At 42.9% G+C, this 16474-nt stretch overlaps 1 protein-coding gene across 1 annotated transcript in view; it reads left to right on the top strand.

Annotated features, from left to right (window-relative positions):
- Positions 1 to 16474, top strand: part of LOC134983671 (zinc finger protein 585A-like) — a 265558-nt gene that overhangs the window by 104519 nt on the left and 144565 nt on the right. Inside the window, exon 7 of the mRNA XM_063949335.1 lies at positions 10196 to 10200. Within this exon, the coding sequence (XP_063805405.1) occupies positions 10196 to 10200 (5 nt within the window). The remainder of the gene's footprint in view (positions 1 to 10195; positions 10201 to 16474) is intronic.

The following is a 16474-nucleotide window of genomic DNA, read 5'->3' as shown; positions in this document are numbered from 1 at the left end:
CTTAAGCATGACTTAGATAAATGGGACCGGTTGTACATCTCATGGATTGGACGGATTAACGCCCTAAAAATGAATTTCCTCCCCCGTATCCTTTATCTGTTCCAAACCATCCCGACAATGGTGTCCAGAGTAACACTGGCCTCCCTGCAAACAGTGTGTCACAAATTCATTTGTGCTCATCGTAAACCTCGTTTAAGATGAACCATATTGACCAAGAGTGCAACCTCAGGCGGTTTGGGATACCCCAATCTTCAGGTTTATTTTAACGCCTGTCAACTTAACCACATAGTGTCCTGGCATCCCCCCGAGGGATCAGAAAATGAGTTGATATTGAGAACTCTATATTTCAGGGTATCCCCCTGGACTCCCTACTGTGGCTACCCAGGTCCTGCAGACCAGCCTCTGCCTATTCAGTCCCCACGGTTAAATTCACCCTCGGACTGTGGGACAAACTCTGCATCAATTATAATCTTTCTTCATACCCCTCACCTCTGTCACCTATCTGGGGTCACCCCACCTTCCCTCCAGGCAGTGACCGACACATGGCAGCCCCATGGCAATCCCAGGGTGTCACGAGATTTATCCATGTTAAGGGTCACTCTGCACCGACCTCTTTTGGAGATTTTCAAGAATGCCTCTGTATTCCATCCTCGTGTCATTACCATTACATTCAAATTCTTAGCTTCCTTAAATCACAACTTAAAACTACTCTTTTGAGATCGCCCACCGCCTTCGAACATATGTGTCTGCTTTCAATTGGCAAAAAGGGGAATATTTCCACAATTTATAACTCTGTTTTGGCTCCAGATCCTCCTCCCCGTGAACCCCACGAATTAGCCTGGGAATCAGATCTTTCCCATCCATTAGAAGACGAACAATGGGAGAAAATTAGATTGTGCACTGCTAAAGCCTCCATTAGTGTGGCACTTAGGGAGACATGTTATAAAGTTTATACCAGATGGTATCTAGTCCCCTCCAGACTTCATTCCATTTTCCCTGTGACCTCGAATTTATGCTGGAGACTTTGTGGAGAGGCGGGCACTTTTTTCCACGTGTGGTCGACCTGTCCCTCTATTCGCCCCTTCCGGACCACAGTTGGAGCGCTTATAGCTCAATCTTGCAGACATAACGGATCTCTCTCCAGAAATTGCTTTACTTCAAGCCCCCATACCGTCACTACCCAAATCCCAAGATAGGCTTGTTATGCAATTCTGCATGGCGGCTAAATGTCTGATCGCTAAATGCTGGAAGGATCACAAACCACCCTCCAAGGCATTACTGATGACTACGATTAATTATATAGCCAATATGGAATATATCACTAGTTTAAGGAACAACACAGTGGGCCAATTCCACAACGTATGGTCCCCGAGGTATCTCACGCGTTCTTTACTCATCCCCGGACTCTGCTAAAGCTCATATTGCTAATACCTCTACCACTCCCTCTGGTATCATCTTTGCTTAGTCTTACAGCCAACCTCCTGTTTCCTTATCTGTGACTTTCTCAACTTTCCCCTCTTGCTCTAACACTTTCTCTCTTTTACTTTTCTTATCCTTCTTATTTTTATTTCTACCAAGTTTTCTCTCGGTTTTTGTGTAGTTTATATACTATAGCTGAAAAAAAAAAAAAAAGGGAATGATCACACACACGTTTCAATTTCCACAGGATGAATGTTACTATCCTCTACGCTATATTTTCATAGAACTGTATATTTCATTCTAACATTAATCGACAATGTCTTAATGTTATAATTCTATAATGCTATGAAGACAAATTCTCATCTGCTAGTTCTTTATCTTGACCTGTACCTGTGTATGTACAATATTACTTTGATTACTTTGGTTATTGATCATTCTCAATAAAAATTACTATCTTAAAAATGTGGTTGTACCCAGTGTCCACTTAACCATGGACATGTGGACAAGTGGAACAGGGCAAACTAAGGACTACATGACTGTGACAGCCCACTGGGTAGATAAATTGCCTCCCGCAGCAACAGCAGTGGCACCAGTAGCAGCATCTCACAAATGCCAACTTGTTCCTAGGCAGGCTACGCTGTGTATCACCAGTGTCCATAAGAGGCACACAGCTGACAACCTCTTACAGAAACTGAGGGACATCATCGCACAATGGCTTACCCCACTTAGACTCTCCTGGGGATTTGTGATATCGGACAATGCAGCCAATATTGTGCATGCATTACATCTGGGCAAATTCCAGCACGTCCCATGTTTTGCACATACAATTAATTTGGTGGTGCAGAATTTTTTGAAAAACGACAGGGGCATGTAGGAGATGCTGTTGGTGGCCCAAAAAATTGTGGGGCACTTTCGACATTTAGACACTGTGTGCCAAAGACTGGAGCGCCAGCAAACACTCGTGAACATGCCCTGCCATCAGCTGAAGCAAGAGGTGGTAACGAGGGGAATTCAACACTCTATATGCTTCAGAGGATGGAGGAGCAGTAAAAGGCCAATCCAACACATCCACCTACGATACAGGCAAAGGAGAGGGAATACACCTGACTCAAGCGCAATGGAGAATGATTTCTGTGTTTTGCAAGGTTCTCAAACCCTTCAAACTTGCCACACGTGAAGTCAGTTCAGACACTGCCAGCTTGAGTCAGGTCATTCCCCTCATCAGGCTTTTACAGAAGCAGCTGGAGAAATTGAAGTAGGAGCTAAGATGGAGCGATTCCATTAAGTATGTGGGAATTGTGGATGGAGGGTTTATATATAAAGAAGCCTTAATGTGTGGCACACTCTTTTTTGTTTCAAGAATAAATTAAAACATAACTTATTATTTTTATTTAAGATAGATTTTTCAATAGGCATGACATAAGGTAATTGATTGTCAGCCTAGGAAAGACAAAAATTAATGAAAGATATAAAATAATTGATATACCAGCACTACCTATGTATGGGTATATGGGTAGAGCAATAATTGATATAAGCAAGTGAAATAGAAAAGGGATTTAAACACAGGTTTTATTTATCAAATTTATGAGATCCTTTCACAATGGGATTGTGAGCTCAGAAAAAAACTCTTTTAAAGCTGCTCCCTGCAGAGCGTTACTACTGAATACAACCTAAGTGCTCCCTGCAGAGCGTTACTACTGTATACAACCTAAGTGCTCCCTGCAGAGCGTTACTACTGCATACAACCTAAGTGCTCCCTGCAGAGCGTTACTACTGCTTACAACCTAAGTGCTCCCTGCAGAGGGTTACTACTGCTTACAACCTAAGTGCTCCCTGCAGAGCATTACTACTGCTTACAACCTAAGTGCTCCCTGCAGAGCGTTACTACTGCATACAACCTAAGTGGCCTTTTCTGGTAACCACTATGTTTTACAATGATCACTTTGTTACTACCTGTAGCGTATCACACGTTAAGACAGTGTTACTCCCTATAATGTATAACAGTGGGATCACTCTCACAGGCACAAAGAAACATATATGTACAATTCAGCACATATGTAATAATATTGGTATGGAGAGGAAATGTTTTCCTATAACACGTATATCATTGTAAAACCCAGGCACCGATGTGATCAAGCAATAGTGAAACGTACGTCATCGGAAGCTCAGACGTACACTGTCTCCGGGTGTGTGGATGTCATACCTGACCCGGCGTCTGTGCTCTCGAGCGGCTCCCAGCGCAGCGTTACAGGTCTCCTAGTGGTACTGACACCGCTCTCTGCACAGTGCTACAGATTCCCCAGCGGCATTGACACTGCAGCCACCATTTCAGGCAGGTACTCAGAGCGGCTCTCTCATTCCCGGGACACCGCTCACCTCCTCTGCAATGTGTACCCGCAACAGGGGAGGAAGCGACTGATCCCGGGGACAGCAGAAGCTGCTGCACTTTATCTTTCCTTCTGCTCTGGTGCTGGTGCTTTCCCTGCTCTCATTGTTCCCAGTCACTGCCCCACGTCACATGGGATAAAAGTAGAAGGGGGATTCAGCGTATATACACCAGAGCTTCTTTCAGGGCCGGAGCAAGATTTCTCTGCATTCTAGGCAAAATTTCAGCCTGCTGCCCCCCACCCCCCACCCCGCCAAACCACACACCGAGGAACAGGTTTTATTGCATGTTACTGTTAGGACATCCCATCCAGCTGACTCTTAGTGGGAACTTCAGGACAGATTGCTGCTGTAATGCTACGGGCGCAAGGGTGCGCAAGAACTGCTAGACCAGGGCTGGAGTAAGCCTTCAGGAGGCCCAGGGCACCTTACACAGGGGCTATATATATATATATATATATACATAAATATATATATATATATATATATATACACATACAGTGATCGAAGTGGAAACTTTGAAGTGGGTGTATGGAAAAGTAAAGGTTGCAATTATGCGCATGCCTAAGGTGTGCACGCTCCAGGAAAAGGGGGAGTGGCCACTCATAGGGGGGATGTCCTTCAGTGTAGTACGACCGCTTATACTATCTAGTACTGATGCCCCTTTCACTTTATAGCACACAGTATGAGATGAAATTCACATTATAGCACATGGTATGAGCCGAAATTCACATTATAGCACACAGTATGAGCCGAAATTCACATTATAGCACACAGTATGAGCCGAAATTCACATTATAGCACACGGTATGAGCCGAAATTCACATTATAGCACATAGTATGAGCCGAAATTCACATTATAGCACACAGTATGAGCCGAAATTCACATTATAGCACACAGTATGAGCCGAAATTCACATTATAGCACACTGACTGAGACGAAATTCACATTATAGCACTCGGAATGAGCCAAAATTCACATTATAACACACAGTATGAGCCGAAACATTGGGGACAGGGTGTCACACATGCAGGGGGTTTACAGAGCAACATAAGGGCACAGGGTGTCATTACACAGGGCAACAGGGGTAGGGGAGCACTGGGTGATGCACACACAGATGGCAGCGGGGGGGACAGGGGGGCACAAGGTGTCACATATACAGAGGCTGGGTCCACACACATGGGGAATGATGGGGGGGTGTCAGGAGGGCACAGGGCTCTCCAGCAGTCACTCACCGCCGCCATGTCCAGTCAACCTTAGCTTGAGCTGCAGGGTGTCACTGTGAACAAGGGAGTCCCATGGCGTGGACCCAGGCACAGTCCGAAGAGGAGGCCGGCAGCAGGAGGATCCGAGCGCCAGCGTCTATGCATCCCCATGGTGACGCGGCCGCCGGTTGAGTAATTGGAGGAATCGAGGCACTCTGTACGAGCGGCTGCTGGAGGAGGGAGAGGGATTGCATCTCCGCTGTAATTGCTGGGGACTAGTGTGGCTCACAGCTCCGGCACCAACCGCCGTGACTGGGAGCAGCGGTGGGGGGAACATGAGCACGCTCGGCCATAGCAGGAGTGTGATAAAAAAAACAAAAAATTTCCATTTCTGTGGAGAAGTGCCGGTATGCCAAACCATCGCATACTGGCCCACTTCGACCTATATATATATATATATATATATATATAAATAGCAGAGTTTCCCCAGGGCGCTAATGGATCCCTTTGGTATATCTAAAACTTCTCACTTATAATAACATTTCATAATTCACTTATATAGAAACTTTCATAAAATCAATTCTGTTTATTTAACAAAGTACAATTGAATACATTCTGTCACAATATGTTTACAGTGACCTACAACAGAGTTTTGTACAGATGTTTATGTTGATTTCAGTACATTATAATCACGAAACAACCGAAAGTCTTCCACGAAGACCAGACAAAGGCTGTTGTCTTAACCCAACGCGTTTCGTCCTACGGACTTCTTCAGGGGTTGTACTTATAATCTATACAATGTAGAAAACGTTTCATAAGTATATCATTCTAGTTGTCAAAATTGCACTTATTTTCTTTACAATTATAATTAATACATACCAAAGGATCACTATAAGAATAAGCAACTTAACGTATCTTCAATGATACATAAAAACACTTAAAAGTGATATCGTACTAGATCTCACCACATGGGATATCTGTAGATTTAAATGATAAAAGAAATATAAATGAGGATATATATATATATATATAGAAAACAGGAAGGTCCGGCACGGCCACTTGAAATGAAACAGTATAGCTGGGTGCCCTCACAAATAGAACGTATGTACAGCAGGTGGGTGCGGCACTCCAAAGAAGCAGACGTAAAACTTTATAAAGTGCAACGTTTCAATGCCATTTAATCAAGCATTTTCTTCAGGATATAGCAACAACATAAAACAACCTACCTTATATACCAGTATCACCCAGTGAAGTGCCGAGTACCGCAGCGGGACTGCACACCCGGCGGGAACGCACTGAAGATGACGTGATGACGTCCTGTCAAAGGAAGTCAAGCGTCATGTGTAAAAACCGTCACCATAGCAACAATAATAAACAAACCAACTGCCGTACACTGCTGTAATGCGTCTATTAACTTATAGATGGCTACAAATAGAAAAACGGCAATTTATATAACAAAGAGTTCATATTACCATAAATAACTAAACGCAAACACTAAATAAATAAATACATACAGATCAATGGCAGGTTAATCGGAAAGGTTTTAAATAAAAACAGAAGAGAAACATCCAGCTGGCATAAGTAATGATGAATACAGTAATTATACCTATTAATTAATCAAGATGCCATGTTAGTAATTACTGGCCAATATGCTGATCCCCGACTGCTCATTTAAGCCACCCGGGGTCAGAGTTCCTAGCCTGTGTATCCAACGGGCCTCACACTGAAGTAGCTTCAGACCACGGTTACCACCCCTTAAAGAGGGGGGCACCTGGTCGATCATGCGATATCTCAAAGTTGTGAGGTTATGTGATGACTGCAAAAAATGTCTGGCCACAGGGAGGTCACTTTTTCCAGAATTAATGGCTATTTTAATTGATGACCTATGTGCGGCCATCCTTTCCTTAAATGGGCGTTCAGTTTTCCCAATATAGGACAAACCGCACGGGCATATAATTTGGTACACTGTAAATTTGGAATTACACGTCAATCTATGACGAATGTGCAGAATCTTACCAGTGTGAGGATGGTAAAAAGTCTCACCTGGAATTAAAAACTTACAAGTGACGCATGTGCAGCGTATACAACCCAGACTGCCTCTGTAAATATTAGGAGGGATTTCAGAAATATCCGACCTCACTAGGATGTCACGTAGACTCCGACCCCGTTTATAGCATGCCATAAGTTTAGTATTGGTTAGATTACAGTCAGGATCTGATCTTACAATTGGCCAGTGTTTTTTAGAAATCCTACTGATGGTCTGACTAGCTGGAGTGTATTGTGTCACCCAGGGCATAATGGATGCTTGATCAACTTTTTTAGGATGTAAAAGTAATTCAGGATCCAGTAACAAGGCCTTGGATTTGGCTGTCTGTAATGAAGATACATCATAGCCCCGTTCTAGGAATTTTTGAAATAACACATCAATTTGAATAATAGCCTGTTTAGGATCAGATATGATCCGTCTGGCCCTTAAAAATTGAGAATAAGGAATATAAGGTATATAAGGTAGGTTGTTTTATGTTGTTGCTATATCCTGATGAAAATGCTTGATTAAATGGCATTATATATATATATATATATATATATATATATACACACACACACACACACACACACATACACACATCCACTATGTAATAAAATACCAGTGCTTCTCCTCACCTGTACAGGGGGAATTAAAGTGTTTTGCGTGCTGGCGGTGACTATATGGTGCCCGATCGAGTAGTTCAAGTGTTGCTCCGTTCGGTTGCATTACGATGTTCTGTCATTTTGACTGGCCGGTAAGTAGTGTAAAATATATATATATATATATATATATATATTGTGACAAGAACACTGGGATAGTGTTTGAGGGCAGGTATGTTTGTCCCAGGTTCTTGTCTTACATGTTTTAGAAAATGAAAACTTCTAGGAAAATGCTTTTGTTTTGTTAGAACCTTTTCAGTTTGCTGGGAAAGCTGGATAAGGGCCCTGAGAGAGAAATCGGGCGAGTTCCAGACATTGGGCCCAGTTCGGGTCTTTGGCCTCACAGAGGGCTAATCAGGGCTTTCAGCTGTGCAAGAGCCTTATAGGGCTTCTAGCCTGATTAATGTGGGCAGACTGCCAGGGAAGACTGCAGGATCTGTGTGAGAGAAACACGCTTCCTGATACAAGTTAGCCATAGAGTGTTTACTGGAGAACTCTGTGTTTTTGTTTAGTGATAGTTAGGAACTTCTTGTGTTTAGTTAGTGCCGGACAGGCAAGGTATTTTCTTTTGGTGTTTGTTTTATTTTCTGTATAATAAAGCTGGCTTGGGCCAGTTGTACCAGAAACTGGACTTGTGTGGTTCCTCAGCTGCTGTGTGCTGTCATTTACCCCAGGAAATGGCAATTTGTACCATATATATATATATATACATACATACAGGTTGAGTCTCCCTTATCCAAAATGCTTGGGACCAGAGGTACAACTTGGTGGAGAATGCGAGCACGCCGTTCTGCGCATAAGTGAAAGCAGCAGCTTTGTGAGGCTTGCAGAAAACGGTGGTTTATGCAGATACAGCCCAGTGTGAAGTTACTGAGACTCGCCCTGAGGATTTGATATATGTCCTGGGTGAAAGCAGCTATAAAGCCGACTGAAAAGTCTGTCGACATGGAGGAACTGCTCAAAGCCTTGCTGCAAGCTACAGCGGCTCAGCAGGAGGCCAACAGACAGCAGCAGGTGGCTATGGAGGAAAATTGGAGACTACAGCGAGAAGCCTTAACAGAAGGGTAGATGCTAGAATCAAGTGGGCTAAGGGACCTTTTCCATTTGGGGGAGGAGTTACGACACAAGGGGGAGGAGCTATGCCAGCGGGATAGTTCCTCTACTGTCCACGCCACCAACTATTACCTTTAGTAATTAGGTGGTGAGCGAAGCGAGCCACCGTGCCCGAAGCGTGGCGAGCGAAGCGAGCCCGCGAGGGTACTTTTCGGGTACCCTGTTCGCCCGTAGCTCCTCCCCCTGGTGACGTATCTCCTCCCCTAGATATGTCAGAAGGTCCCTTCAGCCACTCCGAAATAGAACCAACCTTAACAGAAGTGGTGCAGAGCCTTGCAGCCCGGATTGGAGATGTGGCCGTCAGTGCTCCGACCAGCTCTAGTTCTATACGGGCCAGTCACTTCCTGCAGAAAATGACAGAGGCTGATGATGTGGAGGCCTACCTGACCACGTTTGAAAGGACTGCCGAGCATGAGAACTGGCCGAAAGCACAGTGGGCGAGTCTGCTGGCACCTTTTCTGTCAGGTGAGCCCCAAAAAGCGTACTTTGATTTAAGCCCTGCTGAGGCTCGGGACTATGATAAACTAAAAGCTGAGATCCTGACCCGCCTGGGAGTCACACTGTCAGTACGAGCACAACGGGTGCACCGTTGGGTGTACACCATGGAGAAGCCTCCTCGCTCCCAGATGCACAACCTTATTCAGCTAAAAAAAAAATGGTTACAGCCAGAGACGTTAACTGGTCCCCAGATGGTTGAAAGAGTCGTCATGGACCGCTACTTGAGATCTCTGCCCATGGTCCTGCGCAAGTGGGTGAGCCATGGAAACCCGGGTACTGCTGACCAATTAGTGGACATGGTAGAGAGGTATTTGGCAGCAGAGGAACTACTGATGACCACCCAGCAACCCGTAGATCCTCGACAGCGCCCGTCAGTAAAGACTGGTAAGACTGTTCTGTGGGAAAACGTTGCTGGGCGGTTAAGAGAATGCAAGGCTGGAGAGACTGTAAACACTGGCCCTGGAGACAGGCCAATGGGGCTAGAACGGTCTGTGCTGCCCAAACGGGTTGATAATCATGTGGTTAAATGTTTTAGGTGTGGTATGCCAGGTCATGTTATTGCCAATTGCCCAGTCACGCAAGAACCCAGGCAATGTGATGCTGCCTTTGAAGGTCGCAGAATGTCTTTCTTTGCTAGGTTAGCCTGTACTGTGGAACCTTCACCTGAGCTGAAAAAACAAATGTGATGTGTTTTTAGAGGGTAACCGGGTAGAGGTCTTGCTAGATTCAGGAAGTTTAGTTACCCTCGTGAAAGCTGGGTTAGTGAACCCCTTAAAGGTCCAGCAAATACCTATTGGGGTAACGTGCATACATGGGGATACCCAACATTATGTCACTGCTGAAGTGAATATAGAAACTTGTTGTGGGTCAGCAATTATTAAAGTAGGACTGGTCCCCACCTTGGTGCATGAGGCCATAATAGGGAGGGATTTTCCTAATTTTTGGAAACTGGGAATCACGGTTATCAACAGATGTGAGAAGTAAAGAGCCAGTTGATAATACCGGTGATTTTATGGATGTACGTGTGTCTTCTGAACTTTCTTACCCTTTGCCTTTTGCTAGTTTGGCTGGGGAAGTGACAGATGGGGAGTCCAGTGAGGACCCCCTTGCTGGGAACAGAGACATAGTAGTTAGAACTGAAAGCGTGCCTGACCTGGAGGTAAAGAAGGATCTGTTTGCGTATGAACAGTTAAAGGATCCTACCTTGATCAAGGCTAGAGAGAATGTTAAGGTTGTTAATGGGGAACCTGTGGTACCAGGTGATAGGGTTACGTATCCCCGCATGGCCATCTGTAATGAGCTCTTGTACCACATTTTCAAAAGGGGTGAGGATGTGGTGGAACAGCTGGTAGTTCCCCAACCTTATCGGAGAACGGTACTAGATTTAGCTCATAGTCACGTTACAGCAGGACATTTAGGGGCAGAAAAAAAACACTGAAAGAGTTTTACAAAGGTTCTTTTGGCCAGGGGTTTATAAAGAAGTGTCTGAATATTGTTCTTCCTGTCCTGAATGCCAGTATCACGCCCCTAGACCCCATTTCAGGAGCCCACTAGTTCCCATGCCTATTATAGAGGTCCCGTTTGACAGAATAGCCATGGATCTTGTGGGGCCCTTGTTAAAGTCTGCTCGGGGCCATCAGTATATCCTGGTAATTATGGACTATGCCACTCGATATCCTGAGGCTGTCCCTTTACGCACTATCACAACCAAGGCAATAGCTAGGGAGCTGGTGCAGGTTTTTAGTAGAGTGGGAATACCAAAATAAATTTTGACTGACCAAGGTACTCCATTTATGTCAAGGATCATGAAGGAATTGTGCAAATTATTTAAGGTCACTTACCTCAGGACGTCCATCTACCATCCCCAAACTGACAGGTTGGTGGAATGGTTTAATAAAACATTAAAAAGTATGTTAAAAAAGGTTGTTGAGAGAGATGGGAAAAACTGGGATTGTTTGTTGCCCTACTTGTTAATGGCCATCAGAGAAGTTCCTCAGTCCTCTACGAGGTTTTCGCCATTTGATTTGTTGTATGGTAGACACCCCAGAGGGCTGTTGGGCATTGCCAAAGAGACGTGGGAAGGACAGCCCACTCCTTATAGAAGCGTTATTGAACATGTAACACAAATGCAGGATAGGATTGCAGCCGTGGTACCTATTATCAGAGAGCACATGGAGCAGGCCCAAAGTGCTCAACAGAGGGTATATAACCGGAGTGCCAAGATACGGGAATTTGCTCCTGGAGATAGAGTTCTTGTTTTGGTACCCACTGTGGAAAGCAAGTTCCTAGCTAAATGGCAGGGTCCATTTGAGATTAGGGAAAAAGTGAATGAGGTTAATTACAAAGTATACCAACCGGGAAAGAGAAAACCTGAACAAATCTACCATGTTAACTTAATTAAACCCTGGAAAGATAGGTTGTTCTGTCAGCAGAGCCTTGCCCTTCGGTGTCTTCACCTCGGTTGCTTCCCGCAGTAAAGGTGTCAGAGACATTATCAGCTGATCAGAACAATCAGGTTAAAGAATTTCTCATCCAAAATAGGGAGATATTTTCAGAGCTGCCTGGCCGAACGACCATAATAAAACATGACATTGTCACAGAACCAGGGGTCAGGGTCCATTTAAAGCCATATAGGATTCCTGAAGCTCAGCGAGAAGCTGTTTCTAAAGAAGTTAAAACCATGTTAGAACTTGGAGTCATAGGGGAATCTAACAGTGAGTGGTCCAGTCCCATAGTTCTCATCCCGAAGCCAGACGGTTGCATACGCTTCTGTAATGACTTTCTTGAGTTAAATGAGGTGTCCAAGTGTGACGCATACCCCATGCCCCGTGTGGATGAGCTTATAGAAAGGCTGGGAATAGCCAGGTTTCTCACCATGTTGGACCTGACCAAAGGTTACTGGCAAATACCTTTATCTGATAGTGCAAAAGAAAAAACAGCCTTTTCGGTTCCAGAGGGGCTGTACCAGTATAAGATGTTACCCTTTGGGTTGCATGGGGCTCCAGCGACCTTTCAACGGGCGATGGATAAAATTTGAGGCCCCATAGAAAATATGCAGCTGCCTATTTGGATGATGTGGTAATTCACAGTACAAACTGGGGGTCCCATTTGGTTAAAGTACAAGCAGTACTGGACTCAATCAGAGAGGCAGGGTTAACTGCTAACCCAAAGAAGTGCTGCCTCGCAATGGAGGAGGTCAAATACTTGGGCTTCACCATAGGCAGAGGTCTGATTAGGCCCCAATTGAATAAAATTGATGCTATTCAAAACTGGCCTCGTCCAGTGAATAAAAAACAGGTAAGGGCTTTTTTGGGAATAACTAGGTACTATAGGCGGTTTATTCCCAATTTTGCGACCATGGCGGTGCCGTTGTCAGACCTTACCAAAGGGAAGCAGTCAAATATGGTGAAATGGAACCCTGATGCAGAAAAAGCGTTCCAAGCGTTAAAAGTGGCTTTGTGTTCACAACCGGTATTGATAACACCAGATTTTTCAAAAGAATTTGTGGTACAGACAGATGCCTCAGAGGTAGGGATAGGGGCTGTGCTGTCCCAAACCAGAGATGGGGACGAACACCCTATCATTTATTTGAGTAGGAAACTCAATGAGCATGAAAAAAGGTATGCCATTGTGGAAAAGGAGGCTTTGGCCATTAAGTGGGCACTAGATACCTTGAGATATTACCTCTTGGGTAGACAATTCAGACTAGTGACAGATCATGCCCCTTTAAAATGGATGTATGTAAATAGAGGCAAGAATGCTCGTGTAACTAGATGGTTTCTAGCGTTGCAGGACTTTAAGTTTACTGTCGAACATAGACCGGGAACACAATTGGCCAACGCAGATGCATTGTCTCGCATCTTCTGTTTGGGGGCTACAAATGTTCCGGCCCCTAGGTTGAAAAAGGGGAGGGGGATATGTGACAAGAACACTGGGATAGTGTTTGAGGGCAGGTATGTTTGTCCCAGGTTCTTGTCTTACATGTTTTAGAAAATGAAAACTTCTAGGAAAAATGCTTTTGTTTTGTCAGAACCTTTTCAGTTTGCTGTAAAAGCTGGGTATAGGCTCTAAGAGAGAGATAAGGAGAGTTCTAGACATTGGGCCCAGTTCGGGTCTTTGGCCTCACAGAGGGCTAATCAGGGTTTCAGCTGTGGAAGTGTGTTATAGGGCTGCTAGCCTGATTAGTATGGGCAGACTGCCTGGGAAGGCTGCAGGTTCTGTGTGGGAGAAACACGCTTTCTGATACAAGTGAGCTATACAGTATGTACTGAAGAACTCTGTGTTTTGTTTAGTGACAGTTAGGAATATCCTGTGTTAGTTAGTGCCGGACAGGCAAGGTATTTTCTTTTGGTGTTTGTTTTATTTTCTGTTTCAATAAAACTGGCTGGGGTCAGTTGTACCAGAAACTGGACTTGTGTTGTTCCTCAGCTGCTGCGTGCTGCCATATTCCCCAGGAAGAGGCGCCTTGCACCCCTACAGTGTTACAATATATTTATCAACATCTGTTTTTACTTATTTTTAATTTTTCCTCAGAGTGTACTTACTGGATACATTGTTTCCTTCTACTGCTATTTAGTTACCATCATTGTTTCCTTCTGCTGATATATAGTTACCATCATTGTTTCCTTCTACTGCTATTTAGTTACCATCATTGTTTCCTTCTGCTGCTATATAGTTACCATCATTGTTTCCTTCTGCTGATATATAGTTACCATCATTGTTTCCTTCTGCTGCTATATAGTTACCATCATTGTTTCCTTCTGCTGCTATATAGTTACCATCATTGTTTCCTTCTGCTGCTATATAGTTACCATCATTGTTTCCTTCTGCTGATATATAGTTACCATCATTGTTTCCTTCTGCTGCTATATAGTTACCATCATTGTTTCCTTCTGCTGATATATAGTTACCATCATTGTTTCCTTCTGCTGCTATATAGTTACCATCAGTGTTTCCTTCTGCTGATATATAGTTACCATCATTGTTTCCTTCTGCTGCTATATAGTTACCATCATTGTTTCCTTCTGCTGCTATATAGTTACCATCATTGTTTCCTTCTGCTGCTATATAGTTACCATCATTGTTTCCTTCTGCTGCTATATAGTTACCATCATTGTTTCCTTCTGCTGCTATATAGTTACCATCATTGTTTCCTTCTGCTGCTATATAGTTACCATCATTGTTTCCTTCTGCTGCTATATAGTTACCATCATTGTTTCCTTCTGCTGATATATAGTTACCATCATTGTTTCCTTCTGCTGATATATAGTTACCATCATTGTTTCCTTCTGCTGCTATATAGTTACCATCATTGTTTCCTTCTGCTGCTATATAGTTACCATCATTGTTTCCTTCTGCTGATATATAGTTAACATCATTGTTTCCTTCTGCTGCTATATAGTTACCATCATTGTTTCCTTCTGCTGATATATAGTTACCATCATTGTTTCCTTCTACTGCTATATAGTTACCATCATTGTTTCCTTCTGCTGCTATATAGTTACCATCATTGTTTCCTTCTGCTGCTATATAGTTACCATCATTGTTTCCTTCTACTGCTATATAGTTACCATCATTGTTTCCTTCTGCTGCTATATAGTTACCATCATTGTTTCCTTCTACTGCTATATAGTTACCATCATTGTTTCCTTCTGCTGCTATATAGTTACCATCATTGTTTCCTTCTGCTGATATATAGTTACCATCATTGTTTCCTTCTGCTGATATATAGTTACCATCATTGTTTCCTTCTGCTGATATATAGTTACCATCATTGTTTCCTTCTGCTGATATATAGTTACCATCATTGTTTCCTTCTGCTGCTATATAGTTACCATCATTGTTTCCTTCTGCTGATATATAGTTACCATCATTGTTTCCTTCTACTGATATATAGTTACCATCATTGTTTCCTTCTGCTGATATATAGTTACCATCATTGTTTCCTTCTGCTGCTATATAGTTACCATCATTGTTTCCTTCTGCTGCTATATAGTTACCATCATTGTTTCCTTCTGCTGATATATAGTTACCATCATTGTTTCCTTCTGCTGCTATATAGTTACCATCATTGTTTCCTTCTGCTGATATATAGTTACCATCATTGTTTCCTTCTGCTGCTATATAGTTACCATCATTGTTTCCTTCTACTGATATATAGTTACCATCATTGTTTCCTTCTGCTGCTATATAGTTACCATCATTGTTTCCTTCTGCTGATATATAGTTACCATCATTGTTTCCTTCTGCTGCTATATAGTTACCATCATTGTTTCCTTCTGCTGATATATAGTTACCATCATTGTTTCCTTCTGCTGCTATATAGTTACCATCATTGTTTCCTTCTACTGATATATAGTTACCATCATTGTTTCCTTCTGCTGATATATAGTTACCATCATTGTTTCCTTCTGCTGATATATAGTTACCATCATTGTTTCCTTCTGCTGATATATAGTTACCATCATTGTTTCCTTCTGCTGATATATAGTTACCATCATTGTTTCCTTCTGCTGCTATATAGTTACCATCATTGTTTCCTTCTGCTGCTATATAGTTACCATCATTGTTTCCTTCTGCTGATATATAGTTACCATCATTGTTTCCTTCTGCTGCTATATAGTTACCATCATTGTTTCCTTCTGCTGCTATATAGTTACCATCATTGTTTCCTTCTGCTGCTATATAGTTACCATCATTGTTTCCTTCTGCTGATATATAGTTACCATCATTGTTTCCTTCTGCTGATATATAGTTACCATCATTGTTTCCTTCTGCTGATATATAGTTACCATCATTGTTTCCTTCTACTGCTATGTAGTTACCATCATTGTTTCCTTCTGCTGATATATAGTTACCATCATTGTTTCCTTCTGCTGATATGTAGTTACCATCATTGTTTCCTTCTGCTGCTATATATAGTTACCATCATTGTTTCCTTCTGCTGCTATATAGTTACCATCATTGTTTCCTTCTGCTGATATATAGTTACCATCATTGTTTCCTTCTGCTGATATATAGTTACCATCATTGTTTCCTTCTGCTGCTATATAGTTACCATCATTGTTTCCTTCTGCTGCTATATAGTTACCATCATTGTTTCCTTCTACTGCTATATAGTTACCATCATTGTTTCCTTCTGCTGCTATATAGTTACCATCATTGT

This window comes from Pseudophryne corroboree (genome assembly GCF_028390025.1).
Source record: "Pseudophryne corroboree isolate aPseCor3 chromosome 3 unlocalized genomic scaffold, aPseCor3.hap2 SUPER_3_unloc_20, whole genome shotgun sequence".
Lineage (NCBI taxonomy): Eukaryota > Metazoa > Chordata > Amphibia > Anura > Myobatrachidae > Pseudophryne > Pseudophryne corroboree.
This window is presented reverse-complemented; position numbering and strand designations above follow the sequence as displayed.